Source organism: Phragmites australis, chromosome 2, assembly GCF_958298935.1.
Source record: "Phragmites australis chromosome 2, lpPhrAust1.1, whole genome shotgun sequence".
Taxonomy (NCBI): Eukaryota; Viridiplantae; Streptophyta; class Magnoliopsida; order Poales; family Poaceae; genus Phragmites; species Phragmites australis.
The window spans coordinates 39,387,437-39,414,222 of NC_084922.1; the positions used below are offsets into that span (position 1 = coordinate 39,387,437).

The 26,786-nt window shown below is 42.1% G+C and overlaps 1 protein-coding gene across 1 annotated transcript; it reads right to left on the minus strand.

The window, feature by feature from the left end:
• Positions 1–14,107: 14,107 nt before the first annotated feature.
• LOC133908775 (uncharacterized) lies at positions 14,108–18,802 on the minus strand. The gene is made up of 5 exons (XM_062350930.1): positions 18,597–18,802; positions 18,308–18,445; positions 15,415–15,654; positions 14,517–14,576; positions 14,108–14,433 (listed from the first exon to the last, which is right to left on the minus strand). The coding sequence occupies exons 1-5, from the start codon at positions 18,711–18,713 to the stop codon at positions 14,329–14,331; spliced, it is 660 nt and encodes a 219-aa protein (XP_062206914.1). The 5' UTR covers positions 18,714–18,802; the 3' UTR covers positions 14,108–14,328.
• Positions 18,803–26,786: the final 7,984 nt, after the last annotated feature.

A 26,786-nucleotide genomic window follows, 5' to 3' on the forward strand; every position in this document is an offset into this window, starting at 1 on the left:
GAATTTTACATTTTGTAGTTGGAAATTCATGTTTTTTTTTGTTGTGATGTGCAGGTGCTCCATGAATCCATTTTACGAGAGTTTTCTTCAGGATAGAGTGCAACGGATGACATGGTCGGGGCCACAGATGTAGGGAGGACCGTCCTCCGTTGCACCTACGACGGAGATGGGCCACTTCGTGGTTGCGGATAGTCCTATTTTGCACCACGTACACGAGGAGGAGCTAGGGCAGTTCAGCATGAGTAGCAATGACAAGGAAGAAGGTGACCACCTCGAAGAGGAAGAAAAAGGTGGAGCCGAAGAGATTGAACAAAGTGGATAGACGAGGAGGATGAGCTACTCATGTCTGCATGGTTAAACGTGAGCTAAGATCCTGTAGTTGGAACTGATCAGTCAAGGGATACATACTGAGGTAGGATCGTCAAGTACTTCAACACGTATAGGAAGTCATCAATGATGCTTAGGTCAGATAAGGTTTTGATCAACCACATGAAGCTCATCATGAACACAGTTAGCAAGTTAGCGGTGCATGTGAGGAAGGTGGAGCAGCTAAATCCGAGCAGGACAAACGAGCGTGACAAGGTATGCACGTATTAGTCATGTGACATGTCATATGCACGTATTACGCATGTGAGCAATCGCAGATGACCTTAAATTTGCAAAGTAATGTTTGCCTTGGTTTAAATTTTTATTTAGCACCTCTTGCACTGCAAACATTCGTCAACAATGCTTTTTTTCCTTTCAAAAAAGAAGAAGCAAAAAAGTGTGCCTATACCTGATTAGATCTCAACGGGACTACTTGCTGCAATTCAGAAAGAATGTTTCATTGTATTTGGCAAGTTTTGCCCAAATTAAGCTTCACAATTGCCTTGGCTGTGAACATTGACAATAGTGAAGTAGAACAGCTACTTGAGATTGATTGAGAGTCGAGACATATTGTTTGTGTAAAATTGGTTGCAGCATTGGAATTACTGTGAAACCTCTTTTCTAGGAGTACTAGGCAATCTACTAGCATAATTATGAACTATATGATTTAGTAGTTCGAAGTTTTAGGGGTACTGGGCAATCTACTAGCATAATTAAGAAGAAGCAAAAAAGTTCAGTAGTTCGAAGTTTGAACTGTATGCTTTAAATGTACTGCAGTGTTGTAACATGGTTTAAGGAGATAGATGTGGTACAAAATTTGTTCGGAATCGCTACTTGAGGTGTGTCGCTGTCTCCTGCGCTGTGCTCAGAGTGTTTAGTCTTGTGGTTGTCAGATTTGTTTAGGGAGAAGGTCGATTTGCTCCTGGTTATGGTGCTGCATATCTTTTATATCAGAACTGCATCTTTTGTTGGTGTTCTAGAGATCTTGCTAGATTTACTTAGTAGCCTTGCTAACCTGATCATTTTTAATGCTCCTTAAATGAATGTTTTCATACTATTTGGCAAGTCTGGTCCTACATTATCTATGTGGAATAAAGCTGATGTTTACCCCAGCTTAGCTGTCAATGTAATCATTTGGCATAGAGTTACTTGCTTATTAATGGCAACACACTATTCTGAAAGCATTGTTTTATTAGGTGTAATAGATAGTATTGGTTGAACAATTTTTTGGGCACTACTTGACAATGGTACATAGATCGTATTGGAGGAAACGAAAGGCATGCTTGCTGTTTCTGCAGTGGCACACCTGTGCCCTGTGGCCTGATTCTTTTTCCGGTGAATCCCCTTTTTGCTTGATGATCCATATGCATGCATGCACCAAATTTGAAGCTCCACTGCTCTGGACAATTGATTGCGCATATTGATAGTGTCTCGAAAAATTATTTGTGCATGTTGAATCTATATCACTATTTGTGCTGGTGTTTTTGTATTGTTTCTTTTTCTTTCTTTCTTTCTTTCTTTCTTTCTGGACCTGCTGTTGATGTCCTGCATTGCCAAGGTTGTAGCATGGCACAAAAGAATGGATCTGAAATTTTCGCCATAACTCTTTCCTTGTCCCTGCAGAAAGAGTACATACATGGGATCATTCATAGAAGAGGTCGCTACCTGTCTCAAACTTGATTGAAGTTTACTAAACCCATGACATAAACCAAGAAAATCACACACCAAATTTGATTTGTCAATTGTTTTCCTTTCATGTGCATGTGTTCATGTTGGCTTAATTATACTATAACCAGAAGAAAACTGCATTATGTCTCTTTGAGCACCCATGTAAGAGCACTTTACATTGCAGATTGCATATCAAGAATTATATTTACTGAACCGTACATAGATCTCTCATGGTTTCCTTGTTTTGCAGATGGCACGGGCTTGCACAGCGTACAAGGGGATTGAAGGGAAGTCGTTTTCTTACACGCATTGTTGGGTCATGCTTGCCGACCACCCCAAGTGGCACGCGCATGAGTCCACGATGGCGCAGAAGATGCAAGAAGTAGCTGACGCACAGTCCAACCTAACAGTGTGCAATGAAGTGCCGAACGACATAGCATTGAACGCATCTACAGAGCTTCCTAGGCCCATTGGAAGGGAGGTACCTAAAGCGGGCCGTGCTCGGAAATCAGATTCGAGTACATCTTTGCTTACTGTGTTAGGTGGGATATATGCAACCCAACTTGCTGAGATTAGTGAAACAAAGAAAGTTATGGTGGAGTTGAAGAAGGAGCAGATTTCTGTCATGCGTCTGCAGGCATCCGTTCGAGTTAATGATCAGGACGAGTGTATAATGAAGGTCGACTTGGACAGTGTTAGTCGTCCCCTCAGAAAGTACTACAGGAAGAGGTAGGAAGAGATCCTGGCGCGATGAAGTGCAACATAACAGAACCCGTAGGTGCTCGTACATTATGTCTATTCAAGGTGTTTTTGCCGAAATTCCGAGAACTCTTTGTAATGGCTACTTGTGTGTAATGATTTCCAAAGACTACGTACCTATGTCCTAGGAAATGGTATAGCATGTGTTGTGCTATTTCCTCTGCACTACATCCTGCATTAGATGATCAATTTGCTTCAATGCAAGCTGTGCTATATCCTGCATGATTTTGGTTTAGCTGTAATTGTTGTGCTATGTGGTGTGCATCTGCAAGTACCTATATGGTGTGCATCTTTCTATTAGATCTTTGATTTGTTAATTCCATTGCTTCACAATCCTGCAATGCTAAAGAACATGCCACCTAAATTGTTCATGCACTTGCTTTGGCTCTGCTCAGTCACCACTCCGAGACAGACGAGTGAGACAATAGTTCGTCCTCCCTCCCTCCCGCTCCTCCTCCCCACCACGCCTGGTGACATAGTATGTTTAGTACAAGCACATGGTCTACTGCCTGAGTACCTGACCCCTGATATAGAGTTATCAAATAAGGTAGTAGTTTGTTTGAGCTTAGTTTGTTGCAACGTACATAAGGTCAGAGAAAGCCTAGTTCATTGCAGTCATGAGATTATTCACATAAAGAAGTACACAATATTGATACGAATCCTTCGTACATTAATGATGAGTACCATTGCAACTGACAGAATTCAAACTCACATTACGTTACATTACGATGCCTAACATTGAAACTGAGATAACTCAAACACACATTATAGTACATTAAGATGAATCACATTGCAACAACGACGCATGAACTAGACAGAACGTTATGACCTATCTACTGTGCTCCATGACGACTCCATAGGTGCTCCACCAAATCATCACGCAGTCGGTGGTGCAATGCTCGGTTCCTGATTGCTTCAGTTGCTTCTATGTACTGGAGGACAGCTTGGTCTGCATCACGACCCTCAACTGTCGCTTTCTTGCCCATATAGTCATACACCACCTCCACATCAGTGCTGCCCCTCACATCCTCAATTATCGTATTGTGCATTATGACACATGTGGTCATAATATTGTGCAGTTTTGTTTCCAAATTCTTCTTGGACCCTGAATTATGGCGACTCGATTGCAGGATGTCAAATGCACGTTCAACATCTTTTCAGACTGATGCTTGCATGGCGGAGAAATGCACACTCTTGTTCCCCATTGGTGCTGAAATTGGTTTCACTATGGTCGTCCATTCGGGGTAAATTCCATTACCTAGGTAGTAGCCTATCTCACACGTGTTACCGTTAATGGGGTATGACACAAGAGGCGCAAACCCGTCCATGAGCCTGCTGAAAATGTTAGAGCGGTGCAAAATATTTATGTCATTCAGACTACCGGACATTCCAAAAAAACCATGCCATATCCATAGATCGTACAATGCAACCCCCTCTAAAACTATGGAGGGTTTGCGTGTATGACCGGTATATGCGCCATGCCACGCTTTTGGACAGTTCTTCCAAACCCAACGCATGTAGTCGATGCTCCCTAGCATCCTGGGGAACCCTCTCTGCTCGTCAATGGCTAACAATCGAGCAGTATCATCGGCAGTGGGAGCGCAAAGGTACTTATCGAAGAAAAGCAAGACAACAGCTTGCACAAACTTTGTCAGAGCGAGCATTCATGTGTTACCCTCGATCCGAACATATTCATCCACTGTGTCTGCACTGACTCTATATGCCAGTTGCCATATGGCAGCTGTCATCTTTTGGAGGGAGTAGGCCTAGCTTCCCTGTTGCATCCCTCTTCTGCCGAAACCATGGGTCGTGGTTCTCCACAGCAGCAGCAATTCTCAAGAACAACGCCTGACTCATCCGAAACCTTAAAGGGTGAACAGTCGTTAGTACGCATCACAACCTACAAATGTGTTTGTAGGGACGATGGTCCTACCTACGACGGAACAGTGTATCACCAAACACTGGGTTGTCGGTGAAGTAGTCCCGGAATAGCCTTGCAGCACCTTCCTGGTGACCACGGTCTATGACTGCATGTCCTAGCACAGAGCCACGCTGATGAGTGCGACCTTGGGCAGCAAGCTCTTCCTCCTCGATGGTGATCATCAACATATATTCATCCACATCGTCACTCGAGTCTGATGAGAACATGAACTGATCTCCGGATGTAGACGAGCTCATTGTGTAAATGTGAAATGTGGAGGCAATTGTGCCTCTCTACTTTGGTACAACCCTCTTTTATAGCGACGACAGTCTTCTCGAGCAAGCAACTCGTGCTTGTCTTCCCATACAAGCTACTAGGCATGTGCTAAGTTCCTTCCCTGTGAAGACTCGTGCCCACAAAGCCAGCAGGCATGTGGTTCCTAGCTTACACGAGAAGAATCTTGCACACTAAGCTAGCAACAAACTGGGTTTGGAAATAATACCGTTTCCGTACAAAACACATGTACATATTACTAGATGCCAGCAAGAAATGGATAGCGTGCGTGCAGCTCTGCTCTTCGGATCTAGGAAAACAACAAAACAGAGAAGAAAGTGGTAAAGAGATTGATGGCGGAAAAAGTTTTAGTTGCAGTCACAACGATCAATCTACTCTCCATTAAAAAATACATGTACATTGTAGACATACCCCATATTGCAGCCGTATTGTATCCGTTGTGGCAATTATGAGAAAATGATATAATATTGGAAGTCTGTTAGGGAAGAGAATGCTATTGGAGTGTAGGAACCTGAAGGGAACGAATCTGGAAGGGAATCCCTTCGGGAAGGGATTTTGTGCTCGGAAGGGAAGGAAACGTTTGGGAATGGTCTAAGGATCAAACTCACACTGACTGGACAAACATCGACGCACTAAGCCAACCAAACCAGCTTTTGGTTATGGAATCAATTGGCACTTGGTCCAGAACAAAGGAACTACAAGTCGTTGAACTGGCACCATCACCGCATCACCACTTGCCAGAACAAAACTCCACAGAGGGGCGAAGCTAAATGCAACTGAACAATAAGAACCGCATGCGCTTGATGCCAAGATACTGTACCAGGCTGCCAGGCTCAGATGAGATGTCCTGCCGTTTTGGGATATTTTGTAGCTGCATCAGAGTCTTCTCCTAGTGCAAAGCAGCGACACCAGTATTATTAGAGCATATATAATGAGGTATTGACGTGTTAGAGAATATGTTCATAAAAGAACCAGATTTTTTTTCTCAATGGTACTGGCACATGTGCTTAGACATAAGACAATGGTTTACTCAAGCACCACTACATATTAGTGCTAACAAGATAATTAACCATGTTTGAAAATCTTAATTCATTCAGGAAATTTTTTTATTTCCATATATGTTTGTAAGATTGATTGAGTGACTCTCTCATCAACCAATAATACATAGATTTGATAGAGTATTTTCCTTTAGAATTCAAACTCCAAACTACTTCATCTTCAAATTCATTCAGATGCATTTGGGAAGTCTAGATTTTGACTCTATCTCATTGATTATGTAACTCAATAAAAAAGCCATATTCTAAAGGAAATATTCCACTGGCTCTCGAGAACATCAAGAACGGAGATGTTCTTATCAAGACAGATATTGTATAAGGTAGGGAAAATATTGGCTAAAGGATTTTTCTGAATCCAAGCATCCTCCTAAAATCTAGCCTTCTTTCCATTGTCAATTAAGATTCTTCTCCCTTAAAGGTAAATGGACTTCACTTTTAGCAAATCAGCCCAACATGGGAGTCATCAAGTTTATGCTTTACAAGAGCAACAAAAAGTATTCAAGAGATATGCTTTCTTAATAATGGATTGTGAGAAATCAAGTTGAGATGTGCCTTGGTTTGATTGTGATGAGTCATTGACAACATTGGATTTGAGTTGAACTTAGTTGGCATGAACTTGTTTGTGCGTGATTTTATTTATGCTAACCCAAGTTGGAGTTGGAGTTTCTATCTTGGGTTTAGGAAAAATGAACTCACCGGAATATCTGGTGTCTGGGAAGTTGGCTTCACCAGATGGTCCGGTGTGGTGCTAAAGCTGATGATGGAGCAATTCTGAGCTCAAGAAAAAATGAAGATTAAGGCACCGGATTGTCTGGCAATGGGATTAGAAAGCACCAAACTATTTTCTACAGAGAAGAAATTTTTGGAGAAAACTGTAAGATCTCACCGGATGATCCGGTGATACAATGTTGATAGTGCTAGAGTATTTTCCCGTGCCCAAAAAAATTTGAAATTCGAAGTTTGATGCTAAATCTGAAGAAGCCACCGAATAGTTCGATGTAGGAGTTTGTGAACACGTGATAATACATTGGACTGATTTTTGCAAAGATGTTGCAGAAGGAGAGTCTGGCGGAGATAAAGGCGCCGGATGGTCCGGTGATAGAAAAGTGAGCACCGGAGCTTCACACCAGACCAATTCTTACAGAGAGTATTTTTTAGTGCGATGAATGGAAACACACTCACCGGATGTTACGGTGCTCAGTGAGTGAACACGCTAGAACATCCGGTGCTCACGTTTTTTGGAGAATGAGTTCTAAACTGAGGATTTGTGTTATGAGCTAACTATAGATATCCTTGGAATTTGGAGATATGTGTTTGCGTGTTTCATGGTGTGTATGTAATGGATTTAACTTGACGATCGATAGCGGGATGATCGGGGTCAAGCGGGTGCTTTGTGCCAAACAATCAAGGAGACCGGACGAAGTTAAAGGTGATCCTAACGGTACATGTGAAGTTCAAGCAAGGTATGGAGAGGATGAAGGATGAAGACAACGTGTGAAAAAGTCAAACAAAAGGGATGTCAGTGCAAGTGACAAGGCGGTCTGATGGATCGGGAGAGGGAGAGACTTTCCGACGGTCAAGATCACAAGACAGAGGACACATGTCAATATCAGAGCATTTTCTTGAGGCAAAGCAAGTGGCGGCTAGTCACACTTTGAGAAGTGTGCTAGGGTTTCGCATTTTGGTCACAAAATTGCAGGAGGACTGGAGGGTCACGTGGAATCATCGCGAAGCTTGCATTGAGGCAAAGCTTAGCTGTGAAGAAGTTATGATCGCTCGATGGAAGGAGTGAAATCTGGACTAAAATACCCTGGTGGTAGGTAGGAGTGCACTACCGGTAGGGCCGGTCCTGACATTTTGGTGGCCCGAGGCGAGATTAAAAATAGGGCCCTATTAAATATAAATTTTAAAATATTTATGTACCATAGTGGCTCAAAGCAATAGTGGTATTTTTTTATATCAAACAAATAGCAGTTGTATGTATCATATGAAAAAACTAGCATATCCCAGTACACAATAACGTAAACAGAGAAAACAAGATGTAGATGAGACATATGACTATATGATAGGGTAAAATAAAGACATACTTCTCCGGTCGGTAACGTGAACCTTGGCCCTGGCGCTGACCTATAACGTTGCATTGTTGATGTGTGGAACATGCATGGCTGCCAAAAGACTGAAGCATGTCAGAGAAGAGGAGAGAGGACAAAAGGAAAGGAATATGGGCATGTTTGATTGATGCCCTCAGCCATATGTCTAAGCATTTTTCATGCCTCGAGGTAGCCTGCATTTGCTTGAGAAATTGCCTAACGAGATACCTCTTAAATGCAAGGCAATGTTTGGTCGATGCCCTGAAACAATGCCTGAGTAGCAAATGAGTTCTAATATCATGGACTTAATTTCCACTGTATAATATATTACAGTTCAAGTTTGTGCTTAAACTAGAAGAGCAATGACTAATATCTTCGATTTTTGCTGTGGACAAACGCGAGGGGAAAGTGAGTTGTGCACCGACGCGAGCTGAACGGCGGCTGCCCTTATCCATTTGAGCTGGGTCGAAACGGGCCGATTTCACTGTGCATTCGGCCCGTTTCAGCCTTTTTACGAACTCTCAATATTTGAGTAGCTATTTGGTGATGTAAACGATATTTTTTTTAAAAAAAATCTTTTCACATATAGTTTTAGAATTACCTCTAGTTTTTTTGAAATATTTTAAGTTTTTTCAAAATCAATTTGAATTTTTTTTAATTCAAATTTGGTTACCGAGCGCATTACGAAGCCGAACCGGACCGGTAAAATCGGTTACCGCGCGTTTGAAATGGGAACCGTCGCATTTTTAACCTAGTGGCACATTGTCATGTACTATACTGGTTTACAAGTTCACGTCGTTTTCCTCTGTGCGCTGCACTGACGGTCCTGCCGAAATATCCACCGCGGCCAGCGCGGTTAAGATATTCTGCCGTCGACGTCACCCCACCTGAAAACTGAAGAATTCAGAATTTCATATCGTTTTCCCTCGGCCCGATCATGCATGGCCTCTTGCTAGTGCATGAAAAAACCCCACCTTATCTACAGTCACTTCCCTTTCCAATATCGTGAGGGGAGGATACTAGAAGGATAATAACATGCGTACGATCGGCACGTAGAGGAGCTGGTCGAGAGTACTAGCCTACTAGGATGTCCATCTCGTCGCCGCCAAGGGACCATGCGGCAACGAGTCGACAGGTTGCGGGGGCCGTACTCTGGCGGCGTGGGCGCGCGTGCGCGTCGCGTCTCGCGTCGCGTGGCGGGCACTGGCGGCGTGGGCGGATGGGCGCGTCGCATCTTGGCGTCTCGCGTGGCGATTGGCGAAGTCTACTCGGCTGCGTGGCCGGTGGGCCCCTGGGATTTGGGGGCCCGGGGTAGCTGCCCCGCTCGCCCCCCCCCCCCCCCCCCCCCCCAGGGCCAGGCCTGACTACCGGTGAAGAGTATTTTAGAAATAAGGAAACTTAAAAGTCAAAGAAGCTCACAAGAGCTATAAATAGAAGGGTAGAGCTATAGGAGAGCTGGGAGCCAACCATTTGAGAGTCTAGTGATAGGTTTTTGAAGAGATGAGAGGATAAACTTTCTAAGAGGTTAGAGCTTTTGTGAGAGAATTTTTTTTATAATCTGTCGAAAATAAGGCTAACCTATGTACTTAATGAAGATTATTTTCTTGCATATACTTGTGTTCATCTACTTCTAGTCTCATGCTTTTGGTTCCCTTGCCTTCCGTGCAGGTTTTTCTATTTTCTTGTTGATTTTTGTTTTTGCCTTTGAGATGTGTTTTTTTCGCCCTTGTGAAGTTCTTCTTCTTGTTGTTAGGGACATAAAATGCGCATACAAAAGTACAAGTTTGGGTCTCGCACTCCCTTGTCTCTAAGTCATCAACTTGCAAAGTTTCTTCACCCGATGACCATCTGCTTAAGTTTCTCTCTAAGTTCTGAGCTTTTGTGGCTATGGTTATGGAAAGGTCCTAAATGGAACCTCGTGTTCATATCTCATCTATGTAGCCATAGGTTTTTGGATCTTCTCTTTGTTTCTCTCTATTTGATTCCGCTTTGTTTTGAGGAGCGTTGGGTGATGAAGGAGTAGGCCATCTATTTCAAAAGAAGTTGTAAGGACCATTCCATGACCTATTCACTCCCTCTTCTGGTCGTCAATCTCGGTCATACAGATTGCCACATACCCTCATTGTTCTCTAATTTCCGCCACCACTTACACAACAAGGCATAATTCATTTTATTCAGATCTTTTATACCCAGATCCCCTTTCATTGGGTTTTGCAAATTTTGTCTCATGCAACCAAGTGATATTTCTTTTTAGTCCCTCCACCTTGCCAGAAAAATCTTCTTCTGGCTAAATCTATGTGTTCAAGAATAGTTTTAGGAAGTACATATATGGACATGTGATAGATGGGTATAGTAGATAAACTTGCATTTATCAGAGTGACCCTCCCCCCAATGGACAAAAGACCACCCTTCCAAACATCCAATTTTTTCAAAATCTTTTCTTCCACAGGTATCCAACCAGCAACATGTAACCTGCTAGCACTCATAGGGACACCAAGGTATTTTAAGGGGAAATGTCCAATTTAACAATGGAAAAGATCAACATACTCAGTTGTTAACACTTCATCTCCCCCCAGACAAATGATTTTACTTTTTTGGAAGTTGATCTTTAAACCAGACATCCTTTCATAAAGATATAGAAGGAGTTTAAGATTGTTAGCTTTTACAAGATCATGTTGAATAAACATAATAGTGTCATCAGCATATTGCAATATAGCAATTCACCCCTCAAAAAGATGGGAGGTCAAACCAACAATATACCCTTTTACTTAGCAATCTGAATCATTTTAGCTAAACAAGTAGTAGCTAAATTGAATAAAAAGGGGGACAAAGTATCATCTTGTCTCACCTCCTTATAACTGGTAAAGTAGCTACAAATTTGATTGTTTAAGTTCACACTTAAAGTTCCTCCTTTCACAACACTTTTAATCCGGTGAGTCCATTTCTCATTAAAAACCCCTCATAGATAAACACTGGAATAGAAAATCTCAATTCACCTTATCATAAGCCTTCTGAAAATCCAATTTCAAAATCACACTAATCTGATGTTTCCTGTCTCATGAAGTAATTTATGAAGAGAAAGCACTCCATCCATGATATTCTATTCCCTATGAAAGCATTTTGGCACTTGTTTATGAGCTTATCCATAAAGGGCTCAAGTCTCAAAGTAAGCACTTTAATAATCCATTTATAAGAACAATTAAGAAGGCAAATTGGTCTATATTGCCGAATTTTTTCAGCATCCTTCACTTTTGGCATCAACTAGCCTAGCTTTGTAATACCTGATTTCTTGTTTTATGACCTTGTAGCTTGAAATTGTCCCAACAAACAGTTCTCCAGATTTAAATGTAACATTTATGTTTATGGCAATGTGTATTGCAGATGGATGGCTTGACAAAGACAAATGACCTGGTATTTGTGCTTGCAGCAACGAATCTACAGTAGGAATTGGATGCAGCTATGCTCCGCCGGCTTGAGAAGCGGGTATGTCTAGTAATGCGTTTACATTATCAAGTAGAATTGTTGAGAAATGGACTAAATGTGCTTCTGTGCGTTTGTCTTTGTTCATCAGATTCTTGTACCTCTTCCAGAAGCTGAAGCAAGGCATGCAATGTTTGAAGAACTTCTGCCGTCAATTACCTCAAAGCTAGAGGTTCCCGCACGACATTCTAGTTGGAAAAACTGAAGGTTACTCTGGTTCAGATATTCGTCTTGTGTGCAAAGAAGCTGCCATGCAACCACTAAGACTCCTCATGTCGGTTCTTGGAGCCAGCGATGAATTAGTGACAGAGGAAGGTTAGTTCTGTTTCTTTTCCCGGTTGTACTAAAATTTGATTGTCTATTGTGTGGTACACTATATCACCTAAGTTGAAAAATCAAACATAATTTCTTGAGTCCCACTTATTACTATTTATTATTTAATATTTTGTGGTTTTTTTGGAGGTGCAGAACTGCCTGAGGTTGGTCCTCTCAAACCTGAAGATGTTGAACTTGCTTTAAGGAACACAACGCCATCAGCGCATCTCCATGCACACCGCTATTAGAAGTTTAACCAGGACTATGGGAGCCAGATTCTTTGTTCAGAGCAAGCATGATCTTATTATCAGGTAAGATTTGCACGAAACCTGCCAGTCCCAAATGTGTGTTCAAGGAAAACTGCTACTTTTTTTCCTTTTTTGAGGGTGCGAGGACCTTAACATTCTTTTGCTACCTCCTGTAGGATGATGTTCCATTCAACCGTGGAAATAGGATGGAGCAATTATGCCCCTGAACATCGATTTGTTCACTTGGCGATGAGTCCCCATTGTGTCTAATGGCCTTTCCTGCACCATTAATCAGGCCTCTAGCAGTTTGCAGTTTTTTTTTAGCTACGGTACCTTGCATTGATTGAAGTTGTGAAGCTCCCGCTGCACCGAGATGTTGCTGTGGCTCTTTTTAGCTAGGCTGAGATTATTACGAAGCCTTCATCTTACAGGAAAATGATTCATTGGTTATGTTGTATGTCAAAATAAATGTATTGTACCCTGAAGACAAGTAAACTGTGGTTATGTTGAAAAGGAATATGAGCCAGAGATCAGGTCTAGGTTTCTTCAATCAGCTTCCTATTTTCGGTGCAAATATCCTTAACTATCTGGTTGTGGCCGCAGCCACGGCCGAACGCACCGTCTCCTTAACTATGCTCGATAAGCTGGAGAATGTATGTCCTTGCATGGTGTAAACGACACTAAATTTTGTGTTTTTTGGGCAATTACATCGACTCAAAATTTGAAAAAATATACCAAAGATTCACTTTCATCTAATCAAGTTAAGGAAAAAATAAACTAAATGTTAACCTATTATGTACCCACTGCATCCTACGCAAGAGGCACGGATACTAGGATCTTGCATGAGGGAACCGAAGGCAGCTTTGCTCTTTGAGCAAATCCAAAATTACAAAATGGCACAATCTCCGCTGCTTGGAAGTCACAGTTGCAGCCGCAAGCCGGACCTGGCAAGCATCACCACCGTGTTTGCAGCCACGGCCGAACGCCACGGTCCCTCTCACCTCGCCGCTGAATGCGCGCTTCAATGGGCAACGTCCCCGTGGCCCGTGGGCTGCTCGTCGTCCCGCGCGCGCTTTCGGTGCGGATCGCCTGCCTTGAGTGCTCTCGCGGTCTCGCCTGCGTCCTCTGTTTCTCCGCGCTTCCCTGTTGGCCATCGGCCGCGGCAGCAGAACGACCAGGTTGGCCATCAGCATGTGCTCGGTTTGTCAGCCGGACCTGGCTGTTGTCACCCAGCGCCGTGTGCCTCTCTCCACGATTGCACCGAAGCACGGTGTTGCAGGCACCGGTCCCCCTGCCACCATGGTCTGGTCCGCTCCCGGCCCGCTTTTAACTGCTCGCCATCAGCCGCGTTCGCGTCCATCACACGTCAAGCACTAGCCACCCCTGACGCCGTGAGCTCTCGCCTTCCGCTCGCTCGATTCACGCACGTCGCGCGGCCTGTTTGCTGCTCGATTGCCACTGCCCACTACGGTTTGGTTTACCACTCGCGCATACCTGTTCTCGCTCGACGCAATCCGTGTTGGCTTCCCTCGGCGCGTCTGCGTTCGCTGCAGGTTTGACGTTGTGCAGGCACCGGTTCGCCATTGTCTGTTCCACGTGCGCCAACAAGTGCTGACGGCTCGGCATCAGCAACAGGTTATCTTATCAATTTGCATCCGAAGTAGCATAATATCGCCTCATAAAGACCCTGGAATTGCAACAGTGCATAGCAGGTGGAATTAATCATAGGGCACATTTTCAGCAGCGTCAATTATTAACAAAAACGGCATGTCAGGCCCCGAGCGGTCGTCTCGTCGGGGCTGAAATGCAGACCTGTACCTGATGATGCCATCAAGGGAAACACAATAGCAACTCAACTGATAATTTCATCCTCTTCATAAAGAAGTTTTGCAGAAAACAGAAAGGCAATAATTATGCAGAAACATGAAATTTCTGAGGACTTCAGTACTCCGTCCAAAAGAAGATATTTAAATACATCTGCCATGTCCAACTTTCAGTAACAAGACAACCGAAAAGTAGCACATATAAGAGTGTTTGGGCCGAACACAGCCTCGAGATAAACGCTCTCAACCATAAAAAAACACCGTAGGGGCTAGCTCAGAGACAAAAATCCATCAACCATGGCTACCAGCTCAAGGTAAACCCTTCATAGGATCAGCCGTCTTTCCAGATCTGGCATCAGACCACGCTTTGGCTATTGTGCGCTTCATGTCCTCATCGCCTTCCTCGTACATGTTCTGCATGTGATAATCCATACAATGAGTCATAAAGTGGTCATATAACTTCTTGATTAAGTGATGAGAATGGAAAAGATATTAACCTTCATTAAATCCATAATTCCTGACATTGGATCCTTTTCCTTGTCCATGCTTGGCTTGAACTGTCAACAAAAAATGAAATCAGTCCATCTAGTATATGACCGGTAGTTACACAAAATCAATGTCTAAAAACCAACCTAGCAGCATAAGCATTCAAAGAGGTGCCATAGCACACTAATTTTGTTCGTGTTGTAGGATGTGCACATATAATTGTTTTTAACAAATTGACAAAGAAAGTTAACAAAAGGCCCAGTCAATTTGTGATTAGTAACAGAAGTGTCATTTAGGAAACTGCAGAAAACAGCCCTAGTAAAGAAGCCAGACAACAAAAGAGAAAAGAAACTACCACAAGTAGTAAACCAAAAAAGAAGAGAAGGAAAACTGGAACAACTAGCAAATAAGGAGCATGACACCATCTACCAGTGATCCAACAATAGACACTAAACAGAATTAAACAAGTAATTCTAAGAACCCAGATGGGTCATAGTTCAAATAAATAGAAACATGAATTGTGAACGAAACAGAAGGATTAAAGTAGCAAGTTCCTTATCCAAAATCAGTGCAGTGAGCTCTAGATAACTGCTCCGTGATAAAAACATCTGCGCAATCAGTCAGTAAGGTTTTCTCCAAGTGCCACAATAAGGACAAGATGTTCAAACTAAACTGGCTGAATTGCTTGTGTTGTCCTTTCATGTAGTTCCCATTAGCTCACTTCTACCCATGAAATTTCTAGTCACCAGTTGGGGAAGTTACCACTACCATAAAATAGTTGCATTGCAATCCAGTATCAGACAGATTAGCACTATTTGGCCCTTGAAGGTTTCATGGAAAAGGGTATTAACACAATGCAAAATATCGGGCACTACAAAGAAAATTAAATTAGCACAACACAGAGGGTACCTTGTCTTCCTTGAAGTGCAGGTCCAACCAGTTGCCTTTAGAAGCCTTGCAAAGGGTAATAACAACCTTTGTAGGCTTCACCACAACCTTACATTTCTCAGGAACTATTTCCTTATTCAACTTTGGTATGGCACACCGGTAGTTCTTGCCTTGAACATCATGGAATTTTATATCCACCGACATTGGCTTAAAGGTAGTCTCCACTTTCTCTTGCTCGACACCCTCAAGGAACACATAAATCTGAAGATGGGCCCAGTACAAAGAAATTATATCAGAAAAAAGCATACATGTGATCTCCTCAAATGTTAATGTCTTGAGAATTCAATAATGAGCAGAGATTGTTACACAAGTACTCCACTTCATAATTTTTCAGCAGTGAGCTGAACAAATCATAGAATGTATTTGAATGTATCATATAGCGTGGTCCATCATTATTAGGTTCCAGGTTAATGACAAACATGATGTCAGAGGTAGTTCTTGTTGCACACCGTTATTAAGACTACAAACACACATATCAATAGATGGGTGTCACGTTGAATTTTAGCAGTATCAGCTTTCTTTCACTAGCCCGGGCCCACCGCGTGACCAGTCGGCGCCAGCACGACCACAACCTTGATCTTTGGGGGATTTCCCGCGACCAGCCCTTACAGGTCGCGGGGCAGGTACTCATCTAGCCAATCAAACATCATTTAATATCGTTACTCATGTTGTTTTTACTTCTCCAGACGGTTCACTCCGGCTGAGGCGACATGACCGGCTCAGGGTTACCGTGTCCCGTCCCGCAACAATTATTGTTGCGGGACGGGCTCGCGGACGCAACAGGGGGCGTGGCAGGCACGCGTGGGAAACCGACGATGGGACAGGACAGGTCGGACAACCCGGGAGCGACAAGCGGGGAGGTGGCCGATAGATGGGATAGACATCGCAGTGCTCCAGGACAGGCACAACACATGCGTATCCTGTAATGATAGCCTATATTGTTCATCTAGGCAGACATGGGTCTTTTTGTTGGGCCTACATGTAAAACTCTTGCCTCTTTGGAATATAAAAGGAGATATCTTTTGAAAAAGGAGAGGGACTCCAGGAGAAGAATACACAGAATGTAGGGCTATTACCCCACGGGGACCTGAACCTGGATATCTCTGGGGTTCTTGAGCAACATACACACACGCATATTCCGCAGGCACACCCAGAACGCAGATCACGCACCCGTCGTCCGATACAGCCCTGAATTATTGTCAGTGATTAACCCTCGACAATGGACATCATAAATATTTTTCTAAACAGTTCAGGAAATTTTTACAATGTTTTTAATGCAACACTAGATGAATAGCAAGCCATACTTTTTTAACAAGAACTAAAGTGTTGGATGAGTCCTTGGATAGAGGTGGACAAGAGTTAGCCATATTAAACGTAGATATATAAAAATCAAATAAATTCACTAACCAACATTTTTTTACACCGTGGAGTTCAGATTTTAGAGCAATAAAATCACAATTCTGTTAGAGTAAATGTCAGAAACCCACCACTACTTTGGCTGTTGTCTCACAAACTCACCAAATTTTGAAGCTATTTCACAAACCCACTATTACTCTGGCTATTATCTCACAAACCCACCATTTTTCCCTCTGCCATTGAAATATATTGTTCACTGATACTGTTCATAGGGCACGGTGGCCTTCAGTTTCTCTAAAAATCAGTGGCCTCATATTTCTCTAAAAATCCTAAAACTTTTTCTACGTGTTCCATAATCCATGTGCAATCTATTTTAATTAGATTCACCTAAAAACATGTTTAGAATTTAAACTAAAATTCTCAAAAAAAATGCTACTTTTATACCTTCTAACAATTGTTAGGGTAATCAAATAAAATCCCAAAAATCTGGAAAAATTCTCTAATATTTTATTATATGATGGAATAATTTCTAAAATTATTTTCAGACCTAGGTTATATGGTGAAAAGGTGAGTTCCTAGCCTCTTTTGAGAATTTTAGTTTAAATTCTACACATGTTTTTTTAGGTGAATCTAATTAAAATGGGTTGCATATGGATTATGGAACACATACAAAATGTTCTAGGATTTTTGAAAAAACAGCAGACCATTGATTTTTTAATAAACAGAAAACAACAGTACCATAAACAGTACCGGTGAACAGTAGATTTCAACGGCAGAACTGACTGCAGAGGGAAAAATGGTGGGTTTGTGAGATAATAGCCAAAGTAATGGTGGGTTGTGAAATAGCCTCAAAATTTGGTGGGCCTGTGATAATTTAGCCAAAGTAGCGGTGTCTCTGAAATTTACTCATTCTGCTATGATCTAACTTCTAACTTTTATCTGGCCCCCACAAGGTCGGACAACTTACTGTAGTTACCTTGCTTTACTTATTTGCTCCACTTGAGTTAGACCTTGCTTGTTTCAGTTTCGGATTGTATCTTTCAGCTTTTATAATCCAAAGCTGAAACAAACAGACAGTTTTTTTTATAGCTTTTTAAAATCCGTTTGTTGGATTGTGAGAATCTGAAAAACTGATTTCTCTCCGCTTTTCATAGATTGTAAAAGTCCATTTTACTAAATTATTTATAAAAGTTTTTTAGAATCTACTATCTACAAGTTTTTTACAATCCATCATCTACAAGTTGCTTTTCAGAATCGTCATTTGAAACAAACAAGGAGTTACTCAGCTAATGCACAAATCCTTTTCTTGAGCCTAAGTAAAAGCGCCCCTAGCCAAACATAGTGGAGAGGCGATCTTTCACAGAACTTGTGCACTACTAATCCAATTATCTAACATTTACTAATGCGCAAGGACACTAGTGGAATCAGTCAAAAATGCAACTTTGCTTAGCACAAGCCAATTATCGTACAAACGACATGTCTATTCGTAGCAACGTACCCTGATCTTCTCGTTGTCCTGATCCCAGCTGAACGACCCCAACGTGACGTAGCTCAAACCAGCAGAGGCAGCCGCCGCGGGCGCGGATGCCGCAGCATGTGGCGCCGGTGCCGGAGCCGGTGCAGCTGCCTTCGCCAACTGTCATCACACAACACACAGAGCATCAGCGCAAACACCAACAAAAACTTGAGGGTCGAAACCAAACGAATCGTAATCCACCATGTCGCCGAATAGGATCGGCGGGGAGCGCGTGAAGAAGGTGTGGAGAGGGAGAGAGAGAAGGCGAAACCTTCGTGTCGACGCTGCGGATCTCGGCGGAGAGGAGGGACTGGACGCGGGGGCATTTGGCGAGGCCCTCCAGCCGCCGCAGCTCCTCCAGGTCCAGCCGCAGCTCGTCCGCCGACATCTCCGGAGCTCTCTCTCTCTCTCTCGCGTCTTCTCGGTCTCGCTTTTCGGTGGGCGGAGCAGGTGGTGAAGGTGGGGCTCTGTTCCTGCGGGCTTATGAATGGTTCGTGCGGGCTTCGGCTCCAGTGGAATGAGGCCGAAGGTTCTAGAGGGAGGTGGAAACGACGAGGCGACGATGAGGTGGGCCGCCATGCTGAAGCCGGAAAATGCGTCGAGTTTTGGGCCTGCTATGAGCCTTCGGGCCGACACACCGCCTTAACGATTTTTTTGTTTATATATCTTTTTTCCCTAATATTTGTAAAATTACATAGCAGTTTCAACAAAATGTAAGAATATGCTATTGTTGTTTGTTCATCGGGCGAGCAAATTGTAAGCCTCGCTCAAAAGATTAAAAAATGCATGTCGCTTGTTTAGCGAGCGAAACTTTTCTCGCACCCACTGAACAGTCATTGATCTTGCGCTGGCACACTTGCTCGTGTTCTATTGTGTCTGTTGTGTTCGTTAGTGTCGGTTGCTTGCTATTGTATGTATGTACATGCATGTTCATTTTTTATTTAATTCTCAATTTTATTTGGGAGTACAAAAATAGTCTAAAAATTCTAAACGTTTTTATGAGTAAATTAAAGCTCGCTAATAACCCATTTTAATTGGTTTGATCTAAAAAGCCTAAGTAAATATTTAATTAAAATTCAACAAAGAAGCCTACTTTTATAAATTATAGCAATTTTTAATGCCTTAAATAAATTCCAGAAATCACTAAAAATTCACTAATATTCTTCTCATATCATGTACTAATTTATAAAAATGTTTTCAATCCTAGGTTATTTGGTGAAAAATGAGTTCCTTTGTAATGCTCCATTTATATGCATTTTTATTATTTCATGTGATATTCTCTTTTTAATTCAATTTGAATTTAAATAAATTCATCCAAATGTTGCACAATCAAGGGGGTAAGTTCACTAAATGCTGCACAAATTCATTCAAATCACTTGGGAGCAGTTCTCACTTTTGTTGTGTTTGCATTTTGCCTCTCTGAAATCAAAATTATGTATTGTCCGCTAATCTACTCCTATTTCGATGAGAAGAATTTGCTATATGTTGTCCACTAGTCAAGTAAACATATTGACGGGCCAAGAATTGGCCGCCTCTCAGCACACGTACCTCATTGTAGCTATTGTGTCGACATGTGCGCCGCAAGCGCTCTTCTCTCCCGAGCGTTCTGGAAGGCTCCCGTGCACTGAGGCACCGCAGTCAGTTCGCTCAAATCGCACCCATGCCTCCGCCCCGTCGCGTGCTCTCTGGCTAGATCCCTGCCTTCATTAACCGATTTAAGGTAGGGTTCCCATCTATCCTCCCATCCGCCACTTCCCCCATCCCCCTCCTCTCCCTCCCAGTGTTCTCTTTCTAAGAATATCAGGCACAATCCCCTCGTGAGAGCTACAACATCTCATCTCTCTGTTTCTTCCTCGTGAGAACAACACCACAAGGCCACCTTCAATCCCCTAGATCTCCTCCATCATCATATCAACATTATCACCACCTCATTTCTCTCTGTTCTACACACTGCTGATGCCCAATCCAAAGCGTTGCTGCAATTTCTCTTTACAACGCTACTCAACCTGAACTCACTTCCGTCTCTCATCAGAAGAGAAGAGCAGCAGCACGCCGCCACCATGTACAGGGCCCAGGTGGGATCCAAGAGCAACAAAATGGGGATTTGTTAATATATTGGTGCTTCAACATGAGAAATAGAAAGGGCTACTGGAGGCAGAATAATAAACAGATGTACTAGAGGTGTTGGCCTGATGGTTTACATTTTACTTCTCTCGTGAGAGAGAACAAGAACAACCGAGGTGTCGTGAGATAAAAAGATGAGGTTGGAGGTGTGGCAAGCGAAACGGGATCACCTAACTTCACGGTGGGTGACTTCACTCCACCGTGAACCGTTGGATCACAGATGAGTAGCCAGGATTTGATGCTACATTGTTGCTACAGTAGCAGGTAAACAGTAAAATTACTACTGTGTTTGACGCTTCAGAAACTATGCTACAGTGTTTAGCGTCAGGATATTATTCTTCTTCTCACGATTTACTGTTCACACATGACTTCACCGGAGTGATGTCAGAGGATTTAGATCCCAAGCAAGCCTGCACTTAGCTGCCTATTGATTACCTTTCCCATAATTTTTGTAGATGCTTCAACGTGCCTACTCATTAGCTCAACTAGAACCTTATTATTCAATCTAATCAAATCATTATCTTTTCTGTCAACACTTACGACAGGTGGTCTTCTCATTAGTATCTTTGTTTTTCCTTCAGATTTCTTCCCCATTTACTTCACCCACCATCTCTTGCCTGCAACAGCTGAGATGATGGTTCAATTCATTTTCCTTTTGCATATAACAAATACTACAATTAAAAATTTCTAAGTTATTTCTCCCTTTATTAGGTATTGTATTTTTGTTATTGCAATCAATCTAGAAAATATCATGAAAGATAATCCAACTTACATTGAGTTAGTTTTCTTCAGAGATATGGGTCAAGAATTCATAGGTGTTCCTGCACTTGATCTCACGGTGATATCAACAATAAGCCCTGAAATAATTCCTTTTCAAATTACACGTTTGTATAATCATAAATATACGGTAGCAGTCAATGTTCCATTTTCATCTCTACAAAGAGACAAATATCTTATCGAGTAAAATCTATCATCAATATGGCTGGACCTATTCTTGTTCCTATGCTTAAGATCATCCACATCTAGGTATGCTCTGATAAATTTGTCATTAGCACTCATAAAACACCAAAACTAAATTTTCACAACTTTACTTACTATATATTTTATTGTGTAGCAATGCAAACCAACCAAGACATTTCTACCTCTAAAAATTCACCACCCAATAAACCTACTACATGCAATATTTCACCGTAGAAAGAGGATCATGTAAACTCATGATCTCTGATATCTAAATCACCATTTCACTCCTCTTTACAATTCCATTGTCACCATATCACTGATACATGAGTATTGCTTTCCTTTAGTAAACCATAAAATAGGGACTACTGCTGGATAGGACTAACTTGACCACACATTTACCTTCACCTCATCTATTAACAGTTGGAGCATGAGTAAATACTTAACTGATCATATACTCTTTTGTGTAAATATGGAGTCCTTAATGTATTATTTACTTGGTCTTGATAAACAAATTTTCTTTCTCCTAGCAGTCAGGATCATATTCTGACATATTAGCCAAACACCCTCTTACATCTGAAAACCAAGATGCATCAGGATGTTAGAAACATCATCGGTAATGTGAATTGTCTAAATTAGAAGTTCTTACTTCCCTATCACTACAACATATAACGATCACTTTTTAAAACTATAGCCATTCTGACAATGGAAAACCATCGGTTGCAAGAAGATTACTTGATAACTAAAGCTTGACCACAAGAAGACCAACTGTACATTCTCTACAAAACAGCTGACATTTTTCGTGATACTTTGTCAACCCACATTTAACATATTCTCCTCTGTTTATTCTACCAGAATATCCTTTAAGCTTACACACATTGCCTACATCAAGCACTCTACCAGAAACACCTCCGCGCATTTAGATGACCAGGGACCTATTTTGTCTATACATAATGTAGACTACTACCATCGATGTTCAGACCTTAATTACCTCTCCTTTAAACTATATAATGTCCATGGGCACACATAGGCGCGCCAATCAACCTAGTATGCATTTGTTTGGTTATTATGGTCAAATCTGATCAAATTCCTTGCTAACAGATATCTTGGTGGAGCCTTTGATGTGGAGACACTTATAGAGAATTTGTTGAGTAAACTTGCTGCCAATTAGGATATTGCATGGTCTCAATATGACAAAGTTTCAGAAGATTGTAGAAATATGGAAGAGCTCAAAATTCAGGCAAAAGCTGTTGATGTTGCAAAGTCTCAGGTTTGACATATACTTTAGTGCTCTATATTACTAGGCATTCTAGAATATATATGGATTATATATTTATGTTTGTCTATTCGCTTGCAGTTCCTATCACATGAGATAAGAACACCTATGAATTGTGTCCTTGGTAAGCATGTGTTCTAAATTTTTGATAGCTGCATAATCTTCAATTTAAAGTTTAGCAATCTAAAATTTCTACCATCCAATGTAGGAATCGTGGATATGCTTTTGGGAACAGATTTGACTCAGACTCAGAAGGATTATGCTCAGACTACTCAGATGTGTGGCTGCACATTGATCGAGCAAAATTTGAAGCTAGAAAGTTGGAGTTTGAAGCAGTGCCTTTTGTAATGCTCCATTTATATGCATATGTTCTTATGTCATGAAATTGCTAGAAGTTGGAGCTTGAATTTGTTTGAATTCAAATTGAATTAAAAAGAGAATATCACATGAAATGATAAAAATGCATATAAATGGAGCATTACAAAGAAACTCACTTTTTCACCAAATAACCTAGGGTTGAAAACATTTTTATAAATTACTACATCACATGAGAAGAATATTGGTGAATTTTTAGTGATTTTTTGGAATTTATTTGAGATATTAAAAATTGCTAGATGTTATAAAAGTAGGCTTCTTTAGAGAATTTTAATTAAATATTAGCTTAGGATTTTTAAATTAAATCAATTAAATAGGTTTCTATTAAACTCTAGTTTGCTCATAAAAATATTTAGAATTTTTAGATCGCTCTTGTACTCTCAGATAAAATCAAGAGTTAAATAAAAAATAAACATACATGTACATACATACACTAGCAAGCAACAGACACCAACGAACACGAGCATAGCAAGATCTCACCCGTTTAAACAAAAAAGGTCTCGCCCGCTGAATAGGTGACATATCACATGATCATGTTTTCATATTTTTTAATCTTCTAAACAGTAGGACTCATAAGGTCTCATATGTTCATCGGACGAGATCTTTATCTCGTCTGATAAACGGATGATAATAGTTTATTTTTCTAAGTTGTTAAAATGATCATATAATTTTGTAAATATTAAAAAAAAACTTATATAAACCAGAAAAAATCCTGCCTTAACCCATCATGCAGTGTCGTAGCGCGCCACCTCTCCCTCCACCCAGCCGCTCAATTACAATTCAACGGAGAGAAAATACAGATGTAACAGTGCGTGCATCACCCCAGGCTCCGGAATCTATGTACGTCTACTTGTGCCAAGAACCACCCAGCACCTTGGCGTCGCCTCAAGATTCAAGTGATGTCTCCCCATCTCCCGCACCTCGTCGAGTCGAGAAATGCATGGAAGTTTCTGAGAGCTCATTCATTCATAAGTCCGTACTACTACTCTAAAATTATGGCTCTCGTGATACTGTGCCAATCCAAGAACAATGCACGGCTAGTATAGACTATAGACTACCCAGTCACAGCCTCCGTACGTTATCATCTGTGGTGCTAAAAACAACATTCTGGCGATCCTACAAACACGTACGGGGATGAATAAACGAGTTATAGTAGTCCATCGTGCATGGTACGCACACCAACACTTGGGTAAGGCCACAATAACTAAGTTCCGGCGGGGGGGGGGGGGGGGGCAACATCACATGTACGAATTGCATGCACATTTTCAGTCATTGAGGGACAAAGACACATGCCGCGCCAATAAAGCGCGCAACCACTCGGGCGACCAGACCAGCTACCAGCGTCCAGCAGTAAAGCAAGTAAGCTGTCACTAGCGCCAAAACGATTCGAGTCAAATCCACTCGGTGTCTCGGTCCCGACGGCGCCACGTCGATCCTGAGCCATCGGATCAACGCATCCATTGTATATGACTATACGAGAGACCACGGCTCCACGAGCAGGCCAAGATGGCAGCACCCGACGACGCACGACCCCGGCAGGTCTGAGCTCCGAAGGCCATGCTCGTGGACAGCCTGCGCCGGAGCAGGCTATCCTCATCAATGGCAACAGCGCGGGCGGGTCGAGTCCAAGGTCCAGACACGTCGAGCTCATGGGACGAGAAGATAGGAGAGGAGGACCAGGCCGAGGAGTGGCGCGTACGTTCGTGGGGCAGGGCTGCAAGGCTGCAGCAGAGCGCCAAACAGCTAGCGACATGCCACTCTGCCCGCCACCGCACGCACCGGGCAGAGTAGGGTGCTGTCCTCCTGTGATGTGTGAGGCCACACCGCCACAGTGGATGCATGCAGCAAATCAGCAAGCTTCCACAGTCCTGATCAAAGCAGCTGTCAAAAGGCTTAGGCGTGGCAGGGGAGGGACGGGAAAAGCCAGGGCAACGCATGCATGCACGCATGTTATTGTTTTTCTTTGCCACTGTACTAGAGTGGCAAATTTACGACTCACAATTTATAGATTAAAGGGTTCAATTTGTCAGTCTCAACAGGAAATTATCATTGGGATAGAGTGATAAAAAGTTAAATATTAGCTTTATGTGACTCTCTCTCTCTCTCTACGCTTTGTTCATTCTTTTCATTGGGTACTGGAGTACTTACTAGCATCTAGGTGCTCTCGTCTTTGGATTTGCTCCGTGAGTAGAAAACGTTACTAGTAGTTGATTTAGTGAGTCGTAATCAAGCCTTTTTGTTACACACGTTTTCTCTTTTTTCCTGAAAAAGAACAACCTACTCGATCATTCATGCCCCCACAAGTCTTTTCCAGATCTCGTGTTGGCACAACCCTTCACTGCGGCTTCTGTCTCACGCTGGGAAAAATACACGGGTGAAAAGGGTCGCTTTTGTTTGTAACTCCACGTTTTTAGCGGGACTTTTTGCAGCCAAGCGATCAGGTGGTCCAACCGACGACCTTGCTCTTGGCTACTACTACTTGGAGTTTTGAAAACGAATGCACGACATCAGTGTCACCTATGAGTACTGCTTGCTGCTCAAATCTCGGGCTGCATCCCCGAAAAATCCACTAGTCAGAAGCAATCATACCGCGAACAACAACCATGCAGTCCGGACGCGCTATGGTTACCTCAGTTTGATTCCATATAAGTTTGCAAAGCCTACCAAATTTCACGAAGATTTAAATGCACGAAAGAGAAGTTCTTGTGGCAATGTCGTCGTAAGTGTTGTCTGCATGAGCTAGCGGCTCAGTGAGCAGAAGCCAGAATGTCACATTGAAAGAAACCGTACCTACAGCATACTAGCCTGAATCGGCCCAGTTTTTGTACCATCCAACCCACGCGGACACGAGCCCACTGATCCCGAACGTGACTGTATAGTTGCACAACGGGGCCTCTCTCTCCAATTAAAAAAAAAAAGGTTGGACAGCGGTGTTCGGCTCGATGTCTCCGCTATTGAATTTTTTATATCTTTTAAACAAAATAATTAAAAAATATACCTGAACGAGCAGCCATTTAGATGGCGGTAAGCCACCAGGGTAGAGGGTCCATATGCTTTACCGCGCTTTGAGGGTACGCATAGCTCTGTCGCCCTCTCAAGGGCAGTAGCTAGGCTTAGGGTATATTCTTTATATAAAATAATATAAATTCTAGAAATTATTTAAGATAAAAATAAAAAAATTCTAGAAAATATTTAAGTGAAGATAAAATAAATACATGTAATTGAAATGATAAAACCATATTGAATGTATATGTATATGAAATGGGTACATAGAATTTAAATATTACTAATGTCACGTAGGCTACATCTAAGATATATACACGTCTTAGGTCTAAAAAATTATAAAACCATCTTAAATTTAATAAGTTCAACAATTAGTAGCATAAACATTATGGATGAAATGACATTTGAAGTCATCTGTGCCTTATCTCCTGATCCATCCGTTGGTAATCGTATCATGTGGATTTTTGTCTATATGGTGCCGTTGTATACGAAAAATAATTAAAGTTAGGATCTCAGTCATCTGCTCTATTGTTAGAGAATTCGCAACGACATGGAGTTCTCTGAGGAGATGGCATAGAGTTATCATCGTTGGAACTAATCCATTCAGTTTGTGATAGAAGTGATAAAAGTATGTCCTCCTGTGGTGGTTGTCAAACGACAACATCTTTCACGATGGCTCAAACCACCGCCTCTTTCCCAAAGGCGTAGAGGTCTTGAATCACCACA